Raw genomic sequence first — 21384 nt, forward strand, 5'->3', positions numbered from 1 at the left:
TGGAGTTTTACAATTTCTTGATCAAAGAAAATATTGAAACATCAGTCAAGAGTCTGGGCAAGCTTTATCACTATTTTGTGCAACCATTGTAAGTCATTTAAGTTTTCTGGGTCTACATTTGTAAAATATGTGCCACTCACCTGTACAAGGAACTCCCAATCTAGTAAGCCTAATAAAAGATAAGCTTATCCAGGGGTAGAAATCATGTTTTATTCATCTTTGTTTTCTCCTGCTTAAATTCATAATAGTTACTCAGTAAATGCTGACTGAAAAGCAGGATATAGGGCAAGTGCAAATCCTGTGAGATCCTTATGAGAATAATTTTATATAAATTTAATATATTCAGCTTGATTCTAAAGGCAACGTTGAGAGGAGGCCTGTGCGGCTGCATGTTCTTCAGTGTAACCTAAAGTACTGAGCTGATTATAGTGGTTAGAAGATTAAAAGATATATATTTTTAATGGGCAAACCCTTTGCTTAAATATAGCCTACCGTCAGTAATGTGGCTGAGCAGTGATCTCTCTTGTTAAAGTGGCTCCTGTGTATCGAGTTACCTTCACACTCAGTGATGGTTTTAAGAGTTTGGCCACCTTCCACATGTCTGAAAGCAACTCTACATTAGATGTGAGAAAGATGTGGCTGACTTTAAACTTTGGTTGGCGTGAGAAGAATGGAGAAGGCAACAGGGCTTGTTCATGCATGGTTAATACTAGAAAGAGTTCCGGATTTTAGTCATGGAAATTAAAAGGTGTGATCCAGAACAATTTCCTCCTTTTAATTATCGTTCCAAAATGTTCTCCTCTCCTTCTCCCCCATCCCAAGCAGTCTCTAAGGGGCATACTGATATCGAAAAGATGTGAAAAGAAGGAGCTGTCCTTTTTAGGTTTGAGACTGACATTTCTGGTACTGATATTTTGGGGGAATTGTGATTTGTTTGTTCCATAAATGAAAATCATGATTTTCCTTTTTCTTTTTTACTTCCGAAGGAGCCACGTCTTTCTGGACCTTTTTTTCCTCCTTAAGTCATCGCCGAGGTGTTTGCAAACCAAGCCAACACTTAATTTTTTTCCCCAAACGAGAACAAAGCCAATAGAAACAGCCTAGTAAGTAGTGGAAAAAGCACAGACTTGTGTTTAACGCTCGGTTCATTGCTTTCTTCTTACCTGTCTGACAAATCTTTCAACCTTTTTGAGTCTTTCTGTCTTCATCTGCAAAATGGGGTTAATGGAGGATTTCATCTGCAAAGTGGGGATAACAGATTAAAAGAGATGACATGGGTACATTATGCCCCAAATATACATGAGTTGAATCTTAATAATAATATTATGACTGTGTGGTTACAACAAAAACTTTTTCTCCTTTTGCTGTCAGAAATGCTTTTGGTAGATTTCAAATTCTTTTTCATACTGCCTGCTCTTATTTGGTGGGGATCCAAAAATATTGCTGTGACTCGAGTGTACGAGGCTGCAATTTGTGTTCGGCTTCCTTTCTCAAGGGTTCAAACAGCCTGTTTAGTGAAGGCACAAAAGTACAAAGCAAAAATTTCAGCATATGCCATCAAATCTTGGAAAGTCATCTAAAGGAGGAAAGCTTGCTACCGAGGAAGGAAAAACGGCTCTTTCGTGGGCATCATTTCTGCTCTTCTGAAAAAAGCCCCGATGTTGCAGTATTTTTCAAGGCAGAATATTGTCCCAGATGGAGGAGGAAACACTGACAAGCAGAAAAGGAGATACCTGGGGTTTCGAGACAGCGTCGGAGAGGGGCGGCGCGCCCGGGGCTCAGAACCTCGCAGCTCTTTGTTGGGGGCGGGGAGTCACTGTTTCCGCGCAAGAAATGGCTCCCCCTGGGAGCGGCCCCTCTGCGGAACCGGCTCCGCGACCCCCGCAGGCCCTAGCCCCCGCCCCTCTCCGTTCTTGCGGACCCCACAAAGTGGTCGGAGTGCGGTGCCTTTAAGACTTTTGCCTGCTGCACATGCTCAGCTCTTTGTGTGTTGTTGGAGTTTTTCTCTTTTCAGAAAAAAAGAAATAGGCTGGAGGATGGGACGGAGGAAGCGGGGAGCGCTGGGGGAAAAGTGCTGCACTTTTGCAGCTGTAGACAGCGGACGGGAAGGGCTTATTTTCTGCTGAAGCTGCGAAGCCGGTCCCGATCTGATCTTTCGTCTGGGGGGGCTCAGGAGGCGCGCGGTGCGAGCGGGTCCGACTTCCCAGGCACGCCGAGGGGAAGGGTACGGCGGGCCCGCGCGCCACACCTGGCGGGCCGCTCTCCCCTCAGCCGGCGGGCCGGGTTGTGCGGACGCGCGGAGGAGTCCCTGGTCCCGGTAGGGGCGGGGCGAGACCACGCGCAGGGCCTGTGTGGGGAGGAGCGGAGACACGCGCGAGTGGGGGAGGCGGCGCAGCACCCCGCGGGCTCTAAAGGCAGCACCGGCATCTGGCTAACGTAACCGGAGAGAAAATGGCTTCTGGGGGGCCGCCGGCGGCCGGCCGGGGCGGGCGAGGCTGAACCCCGCTTCCCTAGTCCCCCCTCCCGCGTTGGGCGCGCCCACCTCGGGGCTCCCGTGGCCCCCGCCCTCCCGGGCGCGCCGGGCTGGGAGCTGAGGAGGTTGGCGCGAGCTGTGGGCGAGGCGGGGCTGCGCGCTGGGTCCCCCTCCCCCTCCCGCAGGTCCCCTCCGGAGCGCCCCGCGCAGCCTGCATCTCCTGCTCCCCGCCTCCGGCCCGGCCCGGCCCGGGGCGCCGTGGCGGTGGGCTCGGCCTGCCGCGGACAAGGTCAGGAGACGGAGAGGCGATGCCCGAGTGCGACTGGAGAGAGCCGAGCGGAGGCGACAGCGGCTGGGATCTGTCCCTCCTGACCAGGGAGCGGGACTGGAGCAGGCGCCGGTGAGGAGGAGAAGCGGCGGCGGCAGCGGCGCGGTGTTCTTCTCTCCGGCCAGATTTCCCCTCCGAAGCATCCCTGTAGGCGCCCGAGAGCGCATCCCGGCCGGGCAGGGGCGCTGGGAAAGATGGAACCGGGGGGCCGGGCCCGCATTGGTCCCCCGCAGCCGGCGGCCCCGGGGCCGTGGAAAGCTCGGCCGGCGGGCGGCGGTGGCGGCGGCGCCTCCTTCTGGCTGCTGGACGGGAACAGCTGGCTGCTGTGCTATGGCTTCCTCTACCTGGCGCTCTACGCGCAGGTGTCCCAGTCCAAGCTCTGCGAGAGGACCGGCTCCTGCTTCTCGGGCCGCTGTGTCAACTCCACCTGCCTCTGCGACCCGGGCTGGGTGGGGGACCAGTGCCAGCACTGCCAGGGCAGGTTCAAGTAAGTGCCTTCGCCGGACCCCGAACCTCAGCCCTGCCCCGCAGCCGTCGCGGCCTCCCCCCTTCTCTCGGCCCCGGGTCCCCCGGCTGGGAGCGACCCGCAGCGCTGCGGGAGCGGGGCCCGCGCTGTCCCCCTCCAGCCCTCGCGCTTCGGGGACTTCGGGCCCTGCGTCTCGCACCGACCGCCGTGGATGCGAAGCCTTTCCCGATGGTCCACCTGTCCGCAGCGACTCTGGTCCCCTGATCGTCAAAATTTTCACACTCAGTTACGGTGCCAAACACCATTTTGTTAGGACACTATTTTTTAATCAAAAATTATGCACGTAACTCGTGAAATACTTGCGCATTGTGAAGCATTCAAACAATACGGAAGTTTAAAGGTTAAAAGTTCTGGTCTACCAGTACCTCCCTTTTCCCCATCCTACTCCCCTCTCTAGAGGTAAGCACTGCTAACATGTTAGTGTATTTAGTAATAGTGATCATAAGTAGAGTTTATGATGGCCTTACTATGTGCCAAACACTGTTCTGAGCCCATTACGTGGGTTACCTCGTTTGTTTCTCACACCAACTCTGAGTTACTAGAATTACTATACCGGTTTTACAGAGGGAAATCGAGGCAATCCAAATCAGCCAGCCTAACTCTAGAACATTTACTTTAAGCCAATATACTATGTTGAATTTGCGAGGACAGTCTTGAATTGAGAAATACAAGAGTGACTTTGGGTTAGATAAGAGGATGAAATACCTGGACTTTTTAATGTGGTGGAGATAAAAGATTTTTCTAACTGGTTCTTTGACTATCAGCTGTTGTGTGGGAGCATCACTTTCGTTTTTTTGAAGCTCAAGGCCCTAAGCAGCTTGCTTTACAACAGTAAAGATACTTTCCTCCATTGGTTGATGTTTGTTGCGTTGCTGTCTGATATGAAAAGAAATGGGTGAATGTGGGGGGAGCAGCAGATAAGATAGTTGAGGCCAATAGGGTGTCCATCTGACAACTTGCACATAACAGTCCCTAAGTACCTCAACTTCTTGGTTTTCTAGGTACTTCACATGAAGTTTGCTGGCTGGGTTAGTAGCTCTGAAATTGCACTATGTAGATTACTTGTTGTCAGGGTGATAGCAAAATCTAAGTGAACTGTCTCTTGGGCTCTAAGGCAAAGATAGGAATATGGTTCACCTGCTAATAATGTATTATAGGAAAATTTCCTGGGAGTTTTAAACAGCATATTTTCCTCTTTTTGAAAAAAAACTTGCCAGTTAAGACAGTGCCCCTGAAAACTCATTGTAAAAATGTATTTTTAAAAATGGGACTTTTTAATTTAAGTAGATCTTACAGTTTAAATTAATTGACAGGAGATTTTTGGAAGTGAAATCTCAGAATGAAGTTTTATGAAATTCATCTGTAGCAATAAGTTAAAATGTTTCCTAGCTTCATAATTTCACAAATTAGCCATAGTACTGTAGTTTTATATTTTAAAAAAATTTGGTGGAGGTACTAATTAAAAGTTCAAAAAAGTGTTTCAAGGTCTGCAAAGATATCTTATCGAACTGTGCTTTTTAGCAGTCTTTATAAGTTAAATGTTCTTAAACTTTTGCTTTGATCATAACAGCCAGTCTCTTTACCTAGCAAGAGAGGATTTTGAACATATGAACTGGTAGTCAACAATGAAAAAAGCCACATCCATTTTTTATATCCTTTGGTACATAAATAGGAAGATTGCCTGATTCATGTGTAAGTTAGGGACATTGGCCTTTGGGTGGGTGGAATTGCTCCATTTCTCTAAAGAGGACAGAAATTGCTGCAGTCCTGAGAAGCTTCTGTCTACATTTTATAGTAGTGGAATTGCTAATCAGCCAGATCAGCAGCCTGTAACCTCACTAGCAGAGGTTGTCTCAGTAGGAAAGATCACAGATCAAGTTAAAATCAGCTTAAATAATATAGAGAGATGGTTGGTCGTTGTGAAAGATACATTAGTGAGTAAAAGAGGACTAGTTTTTTTTTTTTATATAGATATAGTTAAATAACAATAAACCCTGGACTAATCATTGAATATTCATTTCCTTGGAAGCTGTTTCCTATGATTCATTGTACCCTATTAGTAAGTACTTTTTCATTTCTCTGTGGAATACAAGCTATTAGTTAAGAGTAAATATAACTGGTACAACTCTGTGTTTTGTTATGTATTCTCTTAGCATAAAGGAAAAAGTGATATTTAATGTTAAAGGGAAGAATCAATTTAGAAGAAAAGATTTCTTCCTGGTAAAGTACATGCTAAGCTAAGAAAGGTTTATTTGAGGATGGTGGCTTGTTTTATCCAGCATTTGAAGTAATAGCACAGTGGGAAAGACTTTAACTGGAAATTCTCACTTCATTAATTATCTTGAAAATCTTTTACTTAACTGAAGGATAGCCACCTAACAAACAGACATCAAAAATGATCAATCTTGGTAAGCAGGTGTCAAAATTAATTGGCTGGTTCCATGGTAACATAGCTTTTTTCCTACTGTAGGGATTTCACTAGGGAATGAGTATCCTTCAAATGCTTCTTTAGAACAGAAGATTGATGGTTGGAGGGAGAAATGCAGAAGCAAATATGGTATCAGGAGTGGTACTTCAGTTCTCTTAGGATTGATTTCAGTCTTCTGTTTCCATTTGAAAAGAATAAAACTCTCAGAATTACAAGCCATTCCTCTCATAGGTAAAACAGAACGAACACTGATCATCAGCTAAAGCTGGACTAAAAGACTTAGGACTGAGAATCAGAGAGGACAGTGCCAATTTGAAATATAATAATCAAGGATATGATATATGCAAATTTGAATTACATTTACATGGGTAGCTTAGTATCACATTGGAGTAGAAAATGTTTTACTATAACCTATTTGAATGAATAACATTCTCTATTAGAAGCCAGTTCTTTAGAATTATTTTTGTAGAGTAGTTGAGATTTATGTTTATATAAATTAATAATTTGAGTTCAAACTCAGACATTTTCTTGCTTATGTAACTTAGAAACCTAAGACTTCTAATTTCTCTTAGGTAAACAAAGTAGCTGATATTAACGTTCTGAGATTGGAAAATAACTCATTATATTGTGAATATTTTATAAATGTATATTTATTATTAAAACAGATTTATTGACTGTTTCTCTAAAATCATCTATTAAATCTCATTGTGTGTTTAATGTATATAGATATTTTTAAAATCTCTTAAGTCAGTCAAGTATGGATAATGAATTTCACAGATTTATAATGGAAGTAGTCTATTTCTATTTTGACAGCAAAATGAAGATATAATATCAGGAGTGAGGTTGCTATTGTAAACAGAAAGTGGCAGGGTTAAATGTGTCAATATTTTCCCTAAGTTATTATTATTTTTTGCAGTACGCGGGCCTCTTACTGTTGTGGCCTCTCCCGTTGCGGAGCACAGGCTCCAGACGCGCAGGCTCAGTGGCCATGGCTCACGGGCCCAGCTGCTCCGCGGCATGTGGGATCTTCCCGGACCGGGGCACGAACCCGTGTCCGCTGCATTGGCAGGCGAACTCTCAACCACTGCGCCACCAGGGAAGCCCCCATTCCCTAAGTTATTATTAAAAATAAAACAACCCCAACATATGTGTGTATACACACACACACACACACACACACACACACACACATATTTGGAATCCTTTTTAATAATAATAGGGAAGCTATCAGTAACTATAAAGTTAAATTGAATATTCCCTGTCCCCAGATCTTCTTTATTTCAAACTAAGATTATAATATGTAATTTATATCCATGGGTTCTTTTTACATTATTAAACCATAAAATCGCACAATAGATTTTAAAATAATTTAAATTGTTTCTAGGATCCTAAATTGATAAATTGCTTGTACTAGCATGGTTTTCAAGACCATGTGTCTACATAATTTGGTTCCTTTAGCAGATCAGACTCACCCTTCCTGTTTTCCTGCCTGGGTCTTTTAAAGTTCCTTGAAAGTGTCACATTCCTTTTGGACTCAGGGCATTTTACACATATGCATACATCTCTCTGAACCGTCTTTCCTATGTGGTCTTTGCTTGACTTATTACTAAGCATCCTTTGAATTTTAGCTTATACTAGTGTCTAAAGGAAGCTTTTCTGACTCCTCAGACTATGTGACCCCTCGTTATGTACTCTTATAGCACTATTTTTACTTTTTAGCACTTTCATAATGAATTATTAAATTACAATTGTAATTTTTTCTTAAAAATTATTTTTAAGAGCTTTATTGGGGTATAATTGACATGCAATAAACTGTACAATTTAACAAGTTTGGACATATATATGCACCTCTTAAACTATCACCACAATCAAGATCATAAAAGTATCAATCACACTCAAAAGTTTCATGTGCCCCTTTGTATTCCCTCCCTCTCCTTTCCGCTGCCTCTCCCTGTCCCCAGGCAACTAACTGAGCCGCTTTCCTTCAGTATAGATTTCTAACAAAATGACAAAACTCTTTTTCAAAGTAGTTGTATCTTTTACATTCCCACCAGCAGGGTATGAATGTTCCAGTTAATTTACACCCTCATCAACACTTGGTATGGTCAGTCTTAAATTTTAGCGGTTCTAATAGGTGTGTAGTGGTATCTCATTGTGATTTTATTTTGCATTTCCCTGATGACTGATGAGAGCATCTTATGTGCTTACTTGCCATCTGTAGATCTTCTTTGGTGAGGTATCTGTTCATATCTTTTGCACATTTTTAAAATTGTTTTTTCTTATTATTGATTTTTATGAGTTCTTTATATATTCTGGATACTAGCTCCTTATCAGATATATCATTGGCAAATATTTTCTCCCATGTTGGGGCTTGTCTTTTCATTCTCTTAACGGTGATTTCAAAGAACAGAAGTTTAAAAAAAAAAAAAAGAACAGAAGTTTTAAATTTCAATTCCAGTTTATCATTTTTTTCCTTTTATGGATTGTGCTTTAGGCACAATATCTAAGAAGCCTTTGCCTAAACCAAAGATTTTCTTTGATTATTTTTTTTTCCTAGAAGTTTTGTAGTTTTAGATTTTACAATTAGGTTTATAGTCCATTTTGAGTTAATTCCACATCTAGTGAGAGGTATGGATCTCAATTTTTTTTTTTTTGCGTATAGATATCCAATTATTCTAGGACCATTTGTTGAAAAAAACTATCCTTTCTCTACTAAAGTGGATTGGCATCTTTGTTGAAACCAGTTATTCGTATATTTGTGTCTCTGTTTCTGGACTCTGTTCCACTGATCTATTTGTATGTCAAGATTATTATAGCTTTATAAGTCTTGAATTCAGGGAGTTTAAGTCCTTCAATTTTGTTCTTTTTCAGTTATTTTGGCCACTCTATGTCCTTGGCATTTCCACATGAATTTCAGAATCAGCTTGTCAGTTTCTACAAAAAAACCTGCTGGGATTTTATTTGGGACTGTATTGAATCTATACATCAGTCTGGGGGACAGTTGACACCTTATCGATATTGAGTTTTCTTACCTGTGAACATGGTATATCTCTCCATTTATTTAAGTCTTCTTTAATCTCTCAAAAATATTTAAAAGTTTTCAGTGAACAGGTCTTACAACTCTTCTGTCAGATTTTCCCCTAAGTATTTAATATATTTTACTGCTATTGTAAATTATATATACGTGTGTGTGTGTGTGTGTGTGTGTGTGTGTAAAATATGAAAATACAACTGATTTTTGTATTTGGTCTTGTATCCTTCAATTTTTCTAACCTCATTTATTAGTTGTAGTAGTAGTAGTTTTTGTAGATTCCTTATGATTTTCTACATAGATGATTGTGTTGTCTGCAAGTAAAAATACTATAAGCCATTTCTGTGCAATCTGGATGGCTTTCATTTCTTTTTCTTGCCTTATTTCACTGGCTAGAACCTCCATTACAGTGATGTATACAGGTGATAAGAGTGGTTGGCTGTGTCTTGTTTTTTGATTTAAAGGAAAAATATTCAATCTTTAACCATTAAGTATGATGTTATGTGTAAGATTTATAAAACCTTTCTGATTTTCTGTTTCTGTCAGTTATTGAGAGGGGGTATTGAAATTTTCAATTATAATTTTGTAACTATCTATTTCTCTGCAGTCACATCTATTTTTGCTTCATGTATTTTGAAGCTCTGTTATTAGGTGCATGAAATTTTCTATTATATCCTATTGGTAAATTGATCCTTTTTTCATTATGGAATGACTAGTTCCTGAAAAGACTATCCTTTTTTCATTGATGTTTTTGCCCCTTTGTTGAAAATGAGGTGGATGTCTCTCTCTCTGTATCTATTTCTTGATTCTGTTCTGTTCTATTGATTCATGTATCTTTACTTTGGGAAATGCATTTCTTTTGACTACTGGATCTTTATAGTAAGTCTTTTTCCTTTTTAAATTTATTTTTGGCCATGTTGGGTCTTTGTTACTGCATGAGGGCTTTCTCTAGTTGTGTCGAGTGGTTGCCTCTTCATTGCGGTGTGCGGGCCTCTCATTGTGGTGGCTTCTCTTGTTGTGGGGCATGGACTCTAGGTGTGCAGGCTTCAGTAGTTGCAGCACATGAGCTCAGTAGTTGTGGCTCACGGGCTCTAGAGTGCAGGCTCAGTAGTTGTGGCACAGGGGGTTAGTTGCTTCGTGGCATGTGGGATCTTCCCGGACCAAGGCTTGAACCCGTGTCCCCTGCATTGGCAGGCTGGTTCTTAATCACTGTACCACCAGGAAAGTCCCTTTATAGTAAGACTTAAAATTAGATAGTGAGATTCCTCCAACTCTGCTTCTGTTTTTGAAAATTCATTTGGTTTTTCTAGTTCATTTGCTTTTCCACATAAATTTTAGAATCAGTTTGTCAATTTCTTAAAAAAAAAGCTGGGATTTTGATTGAGATTGTGTTGATTCAAGAGATCATTTTGGGAAGAATTGACATCTAGACAATATTGAACTTTCTTGTCCATCAACATGATATATTTCTTCATTTATTTAGGTTTTCATTGATTTCTTTTTTCAGATACAGATACTGCATACATTTTGTTAGATTTATACCTAAATAGTTTGTATTCTTTGATGCTATTGTAATTGATAGTTTCCTTTAATTTCAGTTTCTAATTGTTCTTTTTCATTATGTAGAAATGCAATTGATTTTTGTATATTGACCTTGTATCCTGCAATGTTGCTAAACTCAGTTTCAGTAGCTTTTTTTTTTGTAGATTCTTTGGGGCTTTCTATACAGACGATCATAGCATCTGTTTTACTTCTTCCTTTCCCATTATATGCCCTTATTTTTCTTCTTGTTCTGTTGTACTCGCTAGGACGTCAACCTGATGTTGAATATGAGTACAAGAGTGGATATCCTTGCCTTGTTTCCAATCTTAGGTGGAAAACATTCAGTCTTTAAACATGAAGTATCATGTTAGTTGCATGTCAGGCTTTTTAAAAATAAATGCCCTTTATTAGGTTCAAGAAGTTCCCTACTATTCCTAATTTTGAGAGTTGAGATAATGGAAAAATGTATATTGGTCTCTGCCCCTGGTTCCTGGCACAGAGTTCCTAAAACCGTTATAATTTCCTAAGTGATAAGAGCACTAGAAGCATCTCTTGTTCTAATGTTCATCTTTTACCTTTGTTCCTAACACAGGGCTGCTGAAACCCTTGTAATTTCCCTGGTGATAGTAGTAGCTCCTGGATGGCTTCTGGATGAGGGCTAGTTACCAGAAAGGCCAAGTCATGGTTTGAAGCTTGGAATCTTCAGCCCTGGGCCCCGTTCTGTTGAGAAGGGAGAATGGCTGAAAGTAGAGATATGCTGAATCATGCCTACATGATAAAGCCTCCATAAAATCCCCAAAGTTTGGGGTTCAGAGAGCTTCTAGTGAACACACGAAGGTGCTGGGAGAGTGGTGCACCTTAACAGGGCAGGGAAACACTGAACCCCTTCGCCCATGTATTACCCTATGTAGCTCTTCTATCTGGCTGTTCCTGAATTATATCCTTTTATAATAAACTAGTGATCTAGTAAATAAAATGTTTGTCTGAGTTCTGTGAGCCTCTCTAGCAAATTAATTAAACCCAAGGAAGGGGTCCTTGGATCCCCTAGTCTATGGCCAGTTGGTCAGAAGCATAGGTGGTATCTGGGCTTGCAACTGGTTTCTGAAGTGGGGCAGGGTTCAGTGGGGGGGCAGTCTTGTGGGACTGAAACCTTAACCTGTGCAATCTGATGCTGTTTCCTGTTAGATAGTGTCAGAATTGAGTTGAATTCTTGGACACTCTGCTTGTTGCCTGTGAATTCCTTGGTGGTGGGGAAAAACCTCCATACATTTGGTGACCGGAAGCGAAGGTTGTGTGAATAGTAAAGGAGACTTATGGGGAAGAAGCACACAGTAGAGAAGAACTGGATTTTTTCCTACACAGGAGGAAAAAAAGCTGAGAATGTTTCCATTTACAGTCGTGTATGGATGTTGAATTTTGTCACATGTTTCTTCTGTATCTATTGAGACAGTCGTTTGGTTTTTCTTCTTTTTGTTTGTTAATATTGGTGAATTAAATTGATTGATTTTCAAATGTTTAATCAGCCTTACATTCCTGGGGTAAACTCCACTTGGTCCCAATATATTATACGTTTTATATATTGCTGGATTTAATTTGCTAATATTTCGTTGAGGATTTTTGCTTTTGTGTTCATGAGAGATATTGTTCTGTAATTTTCTTCTCTTGAAATGTCTTTGGTTTCCTTATGGTGTAATGCTAACCTTATAAAATGGGTTAGGAAATGCTCCCTCTTCTTATGTTTTCTGGAAGGATTTATGTAGACTTGGTATTACTTTTTTCTTAAATGTTTGGTAAATGTTTTTCTTAAATGTTTGGTAAATGTTTTTCTTAAATGTTTGGTAAATGTTTGATGCCATTTGGGCCTGGAATTTCTTTGTGGAAGGCTTGCAGCTGTGAACTCAATTTTTTAAATAGATGCAGGGATATTCATTTTATCTATTTCTTGCGTGAGTTTTGGCAGATTGTATCTTACAGAGAATGGGTCCATTTCATCTGAGTTTTCAAATTTATGGGCATAAAGTTGTTCATAATATTTCCTTATCATCCTTTTAAAGTCTGTGGGGTCTTTAGTGATATTTCTTCTTCCATTTCTGATATCGGTAGTTTATGTTTTCTTTTTTCTTGCTTAGTCTGGCTAGACATTAATGTTATCAATCTTTTCAAAGAATATGTGTTTCGTTTCATTGATTCCTGCTATTTTTTCTTTTCTTGTTTTTTCAGTTTCATTGATTGCTGCTTCTTTATTTTATTTTATTTTATTTTATTTTTGCCACGCCACGCAGCTTGCCGGATCTTAGTTCCTGAGCAGGGATTGAACCCAGGTCCGTGGAAGTGAAAGCCCCGAGTCTTAACCACTGGATCGCCAGGGAATCCCTGCTTCCTTTGGTTTTAACTTACTTTTATTTATTCTAGTTTCTTAAGAGGAAAAGCTCAGATCATTAATTTGAGTTGTTTCTTCCTTTTAATAAAAGCATTTGAATGCTATACATGTTCTTCTAAGCACTGCATTAGCTGAATCTCACATATTATGGGATGTAGTACTTTGATTTTCATTCAGTGTAATTGAACTAAATTATGATTTACCTTGAGACATTCTCTTTGGCTTATGTAGAACTGTTTTGTTTAATTTCTAAATATTTGGGAATTTACCAGAGCTTTTTCTTTTATTTATTTCTAGTTAAATTGCATTACGTTCAAAGAACATACCTTTTATGATTCTAGTTTTTATAAATTTGTTAAGACTTGTTTTTTGGACAGAATATGGTCTATCGTGGTGAATGTTACATGTGCAGTTCAAAGAATATACATTCTGCTGTTGAATGGAGTGTTACAGAAATGTCAAGAAGGTCAGTTGGTTGTTTATGTTGTTTAGATCTTCTGTATCCCTAATGATATTCTATCTGCTTGTTCTGTTGATTACTGAAAGAGGAGTGCTGAAGTCTCCCACTGTATTTATGAATTTATCTGTTTGTTTCCTTTCATTTCTGTCAGTTTTGCTTCTTGTATTTTGAAGCTTTTTTTGAGATGCATATACAGTTAGAATTGTTATGTCTTTTGGTGAACAGACCCATTCATCATAATATAGTTTCCCATCTCTTTTTCTTTGGTAATTCTTTTTACTTTGAAATCTACTTTGATATTAATAGCCACACGAGCTTTCTTCTGCTTATTGTTTGCATGATGTATCTTTTTTGACTTGGAAAGAATGATGTGTGTGTGTGTGTATATATGTATGTGTATGTGTATATATATATATAAAATCCAGTCTAATAATCTGTCTTTATATTGGTTTGTTGAGACTATTTACATTTAATGTATTTGGATATTTTTTAGCATTCCATTTTAATTTTCTGTTGGCCCTTTTGGTATATGTCTTTGTATTATTTTTTAGGGGTTATGCTAGTGTGCTAGTGATTACACTATGAATAGCTAACTTTTTATAGTCTATTTAGAGTTAGTAATATATTACTTCAGGAAAATTAAGAAATTTTGGAACCATATAGGTCCATTTATCTTCACCTGCTGACCTTTGCTATAATTGTCATATAATCACATCTACATGTATGGCAAATCTCATCTGATAAAGTTATAAATTTTGCTTTCAACAATCATACATACTTTAAAGAACCTAAGAGGAGGAAAATAGTCCTTTATATTTTCTCAGATATCTGCTCTTCCTTTTGCTCTTTGTTTATTTCTCAAGTTATAAATTAACTCTTAGTGTCATTTCCCTTTTGTCTGAATCACTTTCTTTTGGATTTCTTTTTGAGCACAACTGCTGCTGATGGACTTTCTTAGTTTTCCTTGTTTTGAGAATATTTTGCCTTTTTTACTGAAAGATATTTTCCCAGGTACAGAATTCTGGGTTGACAGTTCCTTTCTTTCAGTGTTTTAAAGATGTTGCTTGACTCTCTTCTGGCCTGCATAGTTTCTGAAATCCGCAGTCATTCTAATGATTTTCCCCCGTATGTATCATTTCATTTTTTTTCTAGCTACTTCCAAGCTTTTTATGCAACTTTTGTTTTTAGCAGTTCAGATTCTGATGTATCTGTGTGTAGCTTTCTTTGAATTTACCGTGGTTAGGGTTTGCTGAGCATCTTGAATTTATATTTATGTCTTTCACAAATACAGGATTTTTCTAAAAACCGTTATTTCTTCAAATATATTTTTTCTGCACCGGTCTTTTTCCCTTCTCTTTCTGGGACTTCGGTGATACTAATGTTAGGCTTAAACAAAATTCTTGAGGCTCTGTTCTCTCTCTTTTTTTTTTTAACTCTTTTTTTTCTTTCTTTAGATTGTACAATTTCTGTTGAACTGTCATCAACTTCACTGACGGTTGCCTCTGCAATCTCCACTATGCTTTCGAACCCATCCAGTCATTTTCAAAGTTAAGATATAGTTTTCAGTCCCCACATTTCTGTCGTGTTCTTTTTTATGATTTCTATTTCCCTGTTGAAAACTTCTCCTCCCATTTCATTTAAGTGTCTTTACCTTTATACCATGGAGTACAGTTTTAATACCTAACGTCTTTGTCTGATGATTCCAATTTCTGGATTTTCTCAGGAGTGACATCTATTGATTATCTTTTCCATTGAGAATCTGTTACATATTCCTGGTTCTTTGTATGTTGAGTGATTTTGGATTTATTCTGGATGTTCTGAATGTTATGTAGGTTCTTGGTCCTGTTATTCCCTGGAGAATGCTGATTTATTTATTTACTTATTTATTTTTATTTAGTAGGCAACTAACTGGTTAGGTACAAGTAGCAAATTCTCTATCTTGCTTTCGGAGGGCAGTGGTTCTAATCTTCGTTCCATTTTCAGAGCTTTGGATCTAAATGCACACATGCCACTCAGGGATTAGTCTGAGACTTTGTGGTGTTTTAAATTTTAATTCACTTCTCAGAGCCTGTGATAAGCTGCTTTTTGGTCTGTCCCACACGTGAGCAGCTCGGATTGAGCTTGAGTCTTATGTGGGTTCATACACAGAATTAGGGTATCTGATTCTTCAGCTCCCTCTTCCTTAGGATTCCCCCCACACTCTTTGGCTTGAAGGGGCACTTTTCCCCAGTTATTCTTGCTTTTGAAGAGACAGAATTTCTCTTAGGATTTGATCGGCATATGCATGTGCTGCTGCCGTTCTCTCAAGGTTTGCCACCCTTGCCATCTCTCCGGCCATCGTTTTTGTAAAGTCCTGAAGTTTTCTTTCTTGGGTTGTTGCAGTAGCCCCCCCCCCTTTTTTTTTTTTTTTGTGCAGTAGCCCTTTAATTGATCTTTCTGTTTCTGTTTTTTTCTCTTGCTCATCTGTCCTTTATTGCTGCCAGAGTTTGCTTGAAAGAACACAAATTTGATCATATCTTCCTTTGCCTAAGAACTGGAGTATTTAAGGTAGTGAGTGGTGCCAAGGTTTCTGATGAGGGATCTGTTGTCATTCAAATTGTTGTTCTCCTCTAGGTAGTGTGTCATCCTCCTCTTTCTTTCTTTCTTTTTTTTTTCTCTTAGGTTTTCAGAAATTTGGTTATGATATGTGTGGGTGTGGAATTCTTTGTTTACCTTGCTTATTTTTTGCTCAGCTTCTTGTTCTGTAAGTTTACATCTTTTTCAAAATTTGCAAAAATTTCTGTTATCATTTCTTCAGATATTGTTTTCAGCTCCACACTTTTTCCTCTCCTTCTGTGACTCCAATGAGACAAATGTTAGATCTTTTGTGACTCACTTTTAAGTCACTAAAGCTCTGTTCATTTCCTTCAATCTGTTTTCTCTCTCTTCAGACTGGATGATTTTTATTTACATATCTCTATATTCACTGATTCTTTATCTTCTCTGTTCTGCTCTTGGACCCTTCTTGTGAGTTTTATAAAACGTTTCATTTGTTATATTTTTCCATTTTGTTCTTCTTTACATCTTCTGTTTCTTTGCTGAAACTTATATTTTTGTATTTGTTCCAAGTGTCTGAAGCTGCTTATTGGGCCATTTTTCTGAGAGCTGCTCTAAGATTCTTCACAGATAATTCCAGGATCCTTGTCATGTCAGTGCTGGTACCTGCTGATTATCTCTTCTCAAATGCATTGAGATTTTGTATGGCAAGTAATTTTGGATTGTATCCTGGATATTTTGAGTATTATGTATGAGACTCTTGTTCCTATTTAAATATTCTGTTCTAGGAGGCAGTTAGCTCGTTTTGGCATGTATGACCTAGCTCACTTTTTAAAAGTACAGCTTTATTGAGTTATAATTTATATACCATAATATTCATACATGTCATAATACCATTTTAAAGTGTATGATTCAGTGGTCTTTAGTATATTCAGAGAGTGGTGCAACCGTCACCACTCTCTAGTTTTAGAACTTTTTCATCACCCCATAAGGCAAACCCACACCCATTTGCAGTCACTTTCCATTTTCCCTACCCACCAATTTCACCAGTCTAGGCGCTGCTAATCTACTTTCTCTATGAGCTTGTTTATTATGGACATTTCATAGAAATGGAATCATATAATTATATGTTCTTTGTCACTGATTTCTTTCACTTACTTAGCATGTTGTCAAGTTTCATTGTATTGGTATTCCACATTTGTTTTTCTCTTTATCAGCTGATGGACATTTGGGTTGTTTCTTCTACCTTTTGGCTACTGTGAATAATGCTGCTATGAATTTTTTGTGTACAGGTTTTGGCATGGACATACGCTTTAATTTCTCTTGGCCATATCCTAGGAGTGTGCTGGCTCTCTTCTGTGCTGAGATTAGACTGCCCACTTAGTTACAATTTAGTTTTGCTGTGTTGATTCTGCTCAGTTTCACATATTGCACCCGAGGGCATGCCCAGGACTTCATACACAGATTTAAAGAATCCCCTTTTTCACCTTCCTCATCTTTGTAATTTGTTTCCATTCTCTTGTTAGGAGGATAAGGGGAGCTGACTCTATTGTCATTTGTCTCCTCCAGTGGGGAGGGAGAGATTCTTTTTTTTTTTTTTTTTTTTGGTAGGTAAAATAAGCGTTTAAAAAATAAAAGCACTGTATAAATTAGGAATTTTCAAGTTGATTCTCTGTCTCATAAAAAAAATAGAAGATTTAAGATCATTTTTCACGTTTTGATGTATTAAGTATTATGCCAGGCTTCATTTGTATTTTATGACAATATAATTATGCTAATAATGAATTTTTTCCAGAAAGTAGAATTTATTATTCTAACTATTTCATGTAAGACTAATGTTAATAGCATTAAAACTAACATTTCACACGTTAAATTATGAGTTTAGAGGAGAAATGATATTATGTGGTGGAAAAAGCTTTTACCTGTATTGCCTTTTTTATTGCTGATGAAAATCCTGTGAGGTAGATGTTGTTATTCTCATTTTACAGTGGGAATAGAGAGTGAAAGACCTGAAGCAATTATTTATGCAAGGTCTGATAGCTACTAAGTGATAGCTGAGTTGCCAAACATGTCTTTCTGGCTCATTTTCTATAGCAAGCCATCTTCTACTCTTCAATAAGAAGTTTCTCCTCAGTTATAAATTCATAATCTTCTGGATTTCCAGATAGCACAGGGGTACTTAGGATCATGAGTTTTGATACCAAACTGACATGGGATTGAGATCTATTTCTGCCAATGTGCCATGAATGTTGCATGGATTTAGTTTGCTGCTTTACTGAACACTTGATAAGTTTTATGGCATTACGGTTTTAAAACAATCTTGTGAAATAAGCATTATTGTTATAACTGTTTTGCACACAAGGAAACTTGAGGCTTAGGGAGTTTGAGTAACATACCCGCTAGGTGACCAGGCTGAGATTCTTGTAGCTCTTCTAAAGTTTTGCCTGTTTCTTCTAGTTTCTCAGTCATGTCTTATTTATTCTTCAGTGAAAAGAGAGTATTGTTCTACAGAGTTCTTACGTGTCCTTTGTGAAGTTAGTATGAATGAGTGCGTTTTACAGTACACAGAGATGCCATAAGAAAAGTCTAAGCTCATTAAATAATTTTCTATGATATAGCAATATTTTATTTATCTCCAAGCTTGTTGATTATTTAAATGTATATTATAACAGGAACTTTTAATGTCACGTTCCTGGATAGGCTGTGAGTGGTTGGTGAATCCTCAGATTTGTATATAAAATATTATTTATACGAATTTTTCTAGGCAGGAGGTAGTAGCTTTTACAAGATTCTCAAAAGTGATCTCGGATCTCAAAATGGTGAGCATCACTGTACTGTAGAAAAGGAACCCAAATAATGGTCACTGTGTATGTAGAATTAAAAAACATTTTTTCAACACATGGAATGATTTCAAAAGTAGTTTTTTAATTTATTTTTTCAAAAAAGCTTAGGAAGATTATACAACAAGGATAAAAAAATATCCTATTAATTGAAATATTATAGTATTCAAATAATCTGAATATCTATATTACATGTAGGTACATATAGATACAATGAATATCTCTATGTATTTATATGTATACATATATGTATGTGTATATATGTGCACACACACACCTGACATATTTCTATAGATATCTATCTGTATGATGGGGAGTGCTCCATCATGCCCTCTATTTGACATGTATCATTACTTTATATGCTCTACATTTATTTGCTGTTCGTATATTGTCTTCCCTCTTTCTAGCACTAAGTTGTCCAATGTGTCAGTCACTATCCGCATGTGGCTGTTAAAATTTATTAAAATTAAATTTTAAAAGTTCCGTTCATTTTTTTGCACTGACCACATTTCAAGTGCTCAGTAGCCACGTGTGCTTAGAGGCTACCGTACGGGACATGTATAGAACATTTCTATCATTGCAGGAAGTTCTGTTGGACAACATTGTTCTGGAATGTAAGGTCCAGGAGGGCAGAGACTTTTTTTACTTAGTTTTTCTTGTTTTTTATTTTAATAGCTTTATTGAGATGTAATTTACATAACATAAATCTCACTAGTTTAAAGTACACAATTTAATGGTTTTTAAGATGCACTTAGAGAGTTGTGCAACTGTAAACATAATTTTAGAACATTTTATCATTACATAAAGTAAACCTTGTATTCAAGAGCATTCACTCTCCATTCTCTCCCTGTCCCCCAGGTCACTACTAATCTGCTTTCTAGAGACCTTCCATGATACACAGTTTTATCTCCCATGCCAAGAATATTGCTTGCCATTTATTTTATGATGGCCCTCATGACCTTTGCCCCCTGGTGTTCCTCTCATGATTTTATGTTGTATGGCAAAAGGGAGGTTATCACAGTGATTTTCCACCACAAATCCTGGAGGGTGAGGTATAATTAGCTCCTTCCTTTGATATTAGACTTGATAGCTAACTAAGCACATACTGTTTGCTGTCACTGAGGCCAGTCTGTAGACATTTTAGTTAGTGTGCTGATGGCCAGTCCAACTGGTATAGCCAGCTTCGTTAGTGTACTTACATGGGGGAAAATATTAACTAATAAAGTCAGTACCTTTGTGGCCAGGATATGATTTGTACAAATTAGTGATCATTCAAAGTGGGACAGGGCTTCCCTGGTGGCACAGTGGTTGAGAGTCCGCCTGCCGATGCAGGGGACACGGGTTCGTGCCCCGGTCTGGGGAGATCCCACATGCCGTGGAGCGGCTGGGCCCGTGAGCCATGGCCACTGGGCCTGCGCGTCCGGAGCTTGTGCTCCGCAACGGGAGAGGCCACAACAGTGAGAGGCCCGCGTACCGCAAAAAAAAAAAAAAAAAAAAAAAAAAAAGTGGGATGATACCCAAGGTGACTTACTGGAGTGTGGGAAGAAAGCATTAGGGCTTATACTACTATTATTTTTAATTTTGATTTTTAAAATTTATACTTTAGAGTGCACAATATTTAAAGTAGTATATGTTTATTAACATGTAAATATACATTTACTTGAGTTATATAATAAAAATTCTTACTGATAAGAGAGCATGATGATTAAGGTTTGGAGACTTCTGCTCTAGCAGACAAGGTCACCTAAACTTTTATGAGGGATCAGGTGGACAGACAATGCAGACTTGGGAGTGAGGGATGCAGAATGCACTATAAAGAAAACAAGAAATGCAAGCTCAGCACGGTGTAATACAATAATGTATCGTAGTGCAGAGAGGAAAAAAATACCCATAATATAATCTAGAGGTTCTCTTCATATTGTTTAAAAAGAAATCAATAAATATTAAATAATATTTTAAATAAAAACAGTATTTAACAAAAGACTTGCATGTGAGGTTGGCTTCCAAAGGCAACTCTGTGTAAAGACTAGCCCTGAGTGGATCTGATTCTTCTTTGTAGAGTGGTTATGCTGGCAGTAAAACCAGATACTTTGATAAACAGGATATATTGTTTCCTGTAATACTTTATAATGTTAAAACTATTGCATTTTTCTTATGTTTAAAATGTCTTAATCAAATTTTGTATTCATGGCTAGGATAGAGAATAAAACTTTAATTGATTTAATTTTAGTTCTGTTTCATGTTTGTGCTGGTTTTCCTGCATTTAGTAGTGGCCATTCCTGTGTTATAAACAGCTCAGCATGCTTATTTGATTAAGGGCTCTAGACTGGGCAGTTTCAGCAAGATGAGACATTGGCAAGGCATATGGGCATGTGCAGGCATCTAGACAGGGTTTGGCAAAACTTTTTCTGTAAAGGGCCAGATAGTAGATATTTTAGGCTTTGTACACCAGATGGTCTCTGTTGCCAATACTCAACTCTGTTCTTGTAGCATGTTAACAATCTTAGATATATGTAAACAAATGGGTGTAGCTGTGTTCCAATAAAACTTCATTTACACAAATCGGCAATAGGCCAGTAGTTTATGGAGCCCTGATCTAGATTAACCATGTCAATATGGTTCTCAATCCAAGAACATGATTGCTACAAATTAAAAATAAGTTAATTACTTGAAACTTAGAATGCATTGTAGAAACGGCATTAGAAATAGAAGAAGCCTGTTTTACCTTTTATGTAGCTGAATTATATGCTACCTAATTTTTGAAAATCTCTACCCAGCTGGAATGTACAGATGATGTTAAGAGTAAGAAGTGAAGAAATAGATTGGAAACTAGGTGTTTGT

General features: G+C 38.5%; 1 protein-coding gene across 1 annotated transcript in view; it reads left to right on the plus strand.

The window, feature by feature from the left end:
• The first annotated feature begins 2995 nt into the window (after positions 1 to 2995).
• Positions 2996 to 21384, plus strand: part of ATRNL1 (attractin like 1) — a 679297-nt gene continuing 660908 nt past the window's right edge. Inside the window, exon 1 of the mRNA XM_060125653.1 lies at positions 2996 to 3288. Coding sequence (XP_059981636.1) covers positions 2996 to 3288 — 293 coding nt within the window. The remainder of the gene's footprint in view (positions 3289 to 21384) is intronic.

Source organism: Lagenorhynchus albirostris, chromosome 16 (genome assembly GCF_949774975.1).
Source record: "Lagenorhynchus albirostris chromosome 16, mLagAlb1.1, whole genome shotgun sequence".
Lineage (NCBI taxonomy): Eukaryota > Metazoa > Chordata > Mammalia > Artiodactyla > Delphinidae > Lagenorhynchus > Lagenorhynchus albirostris.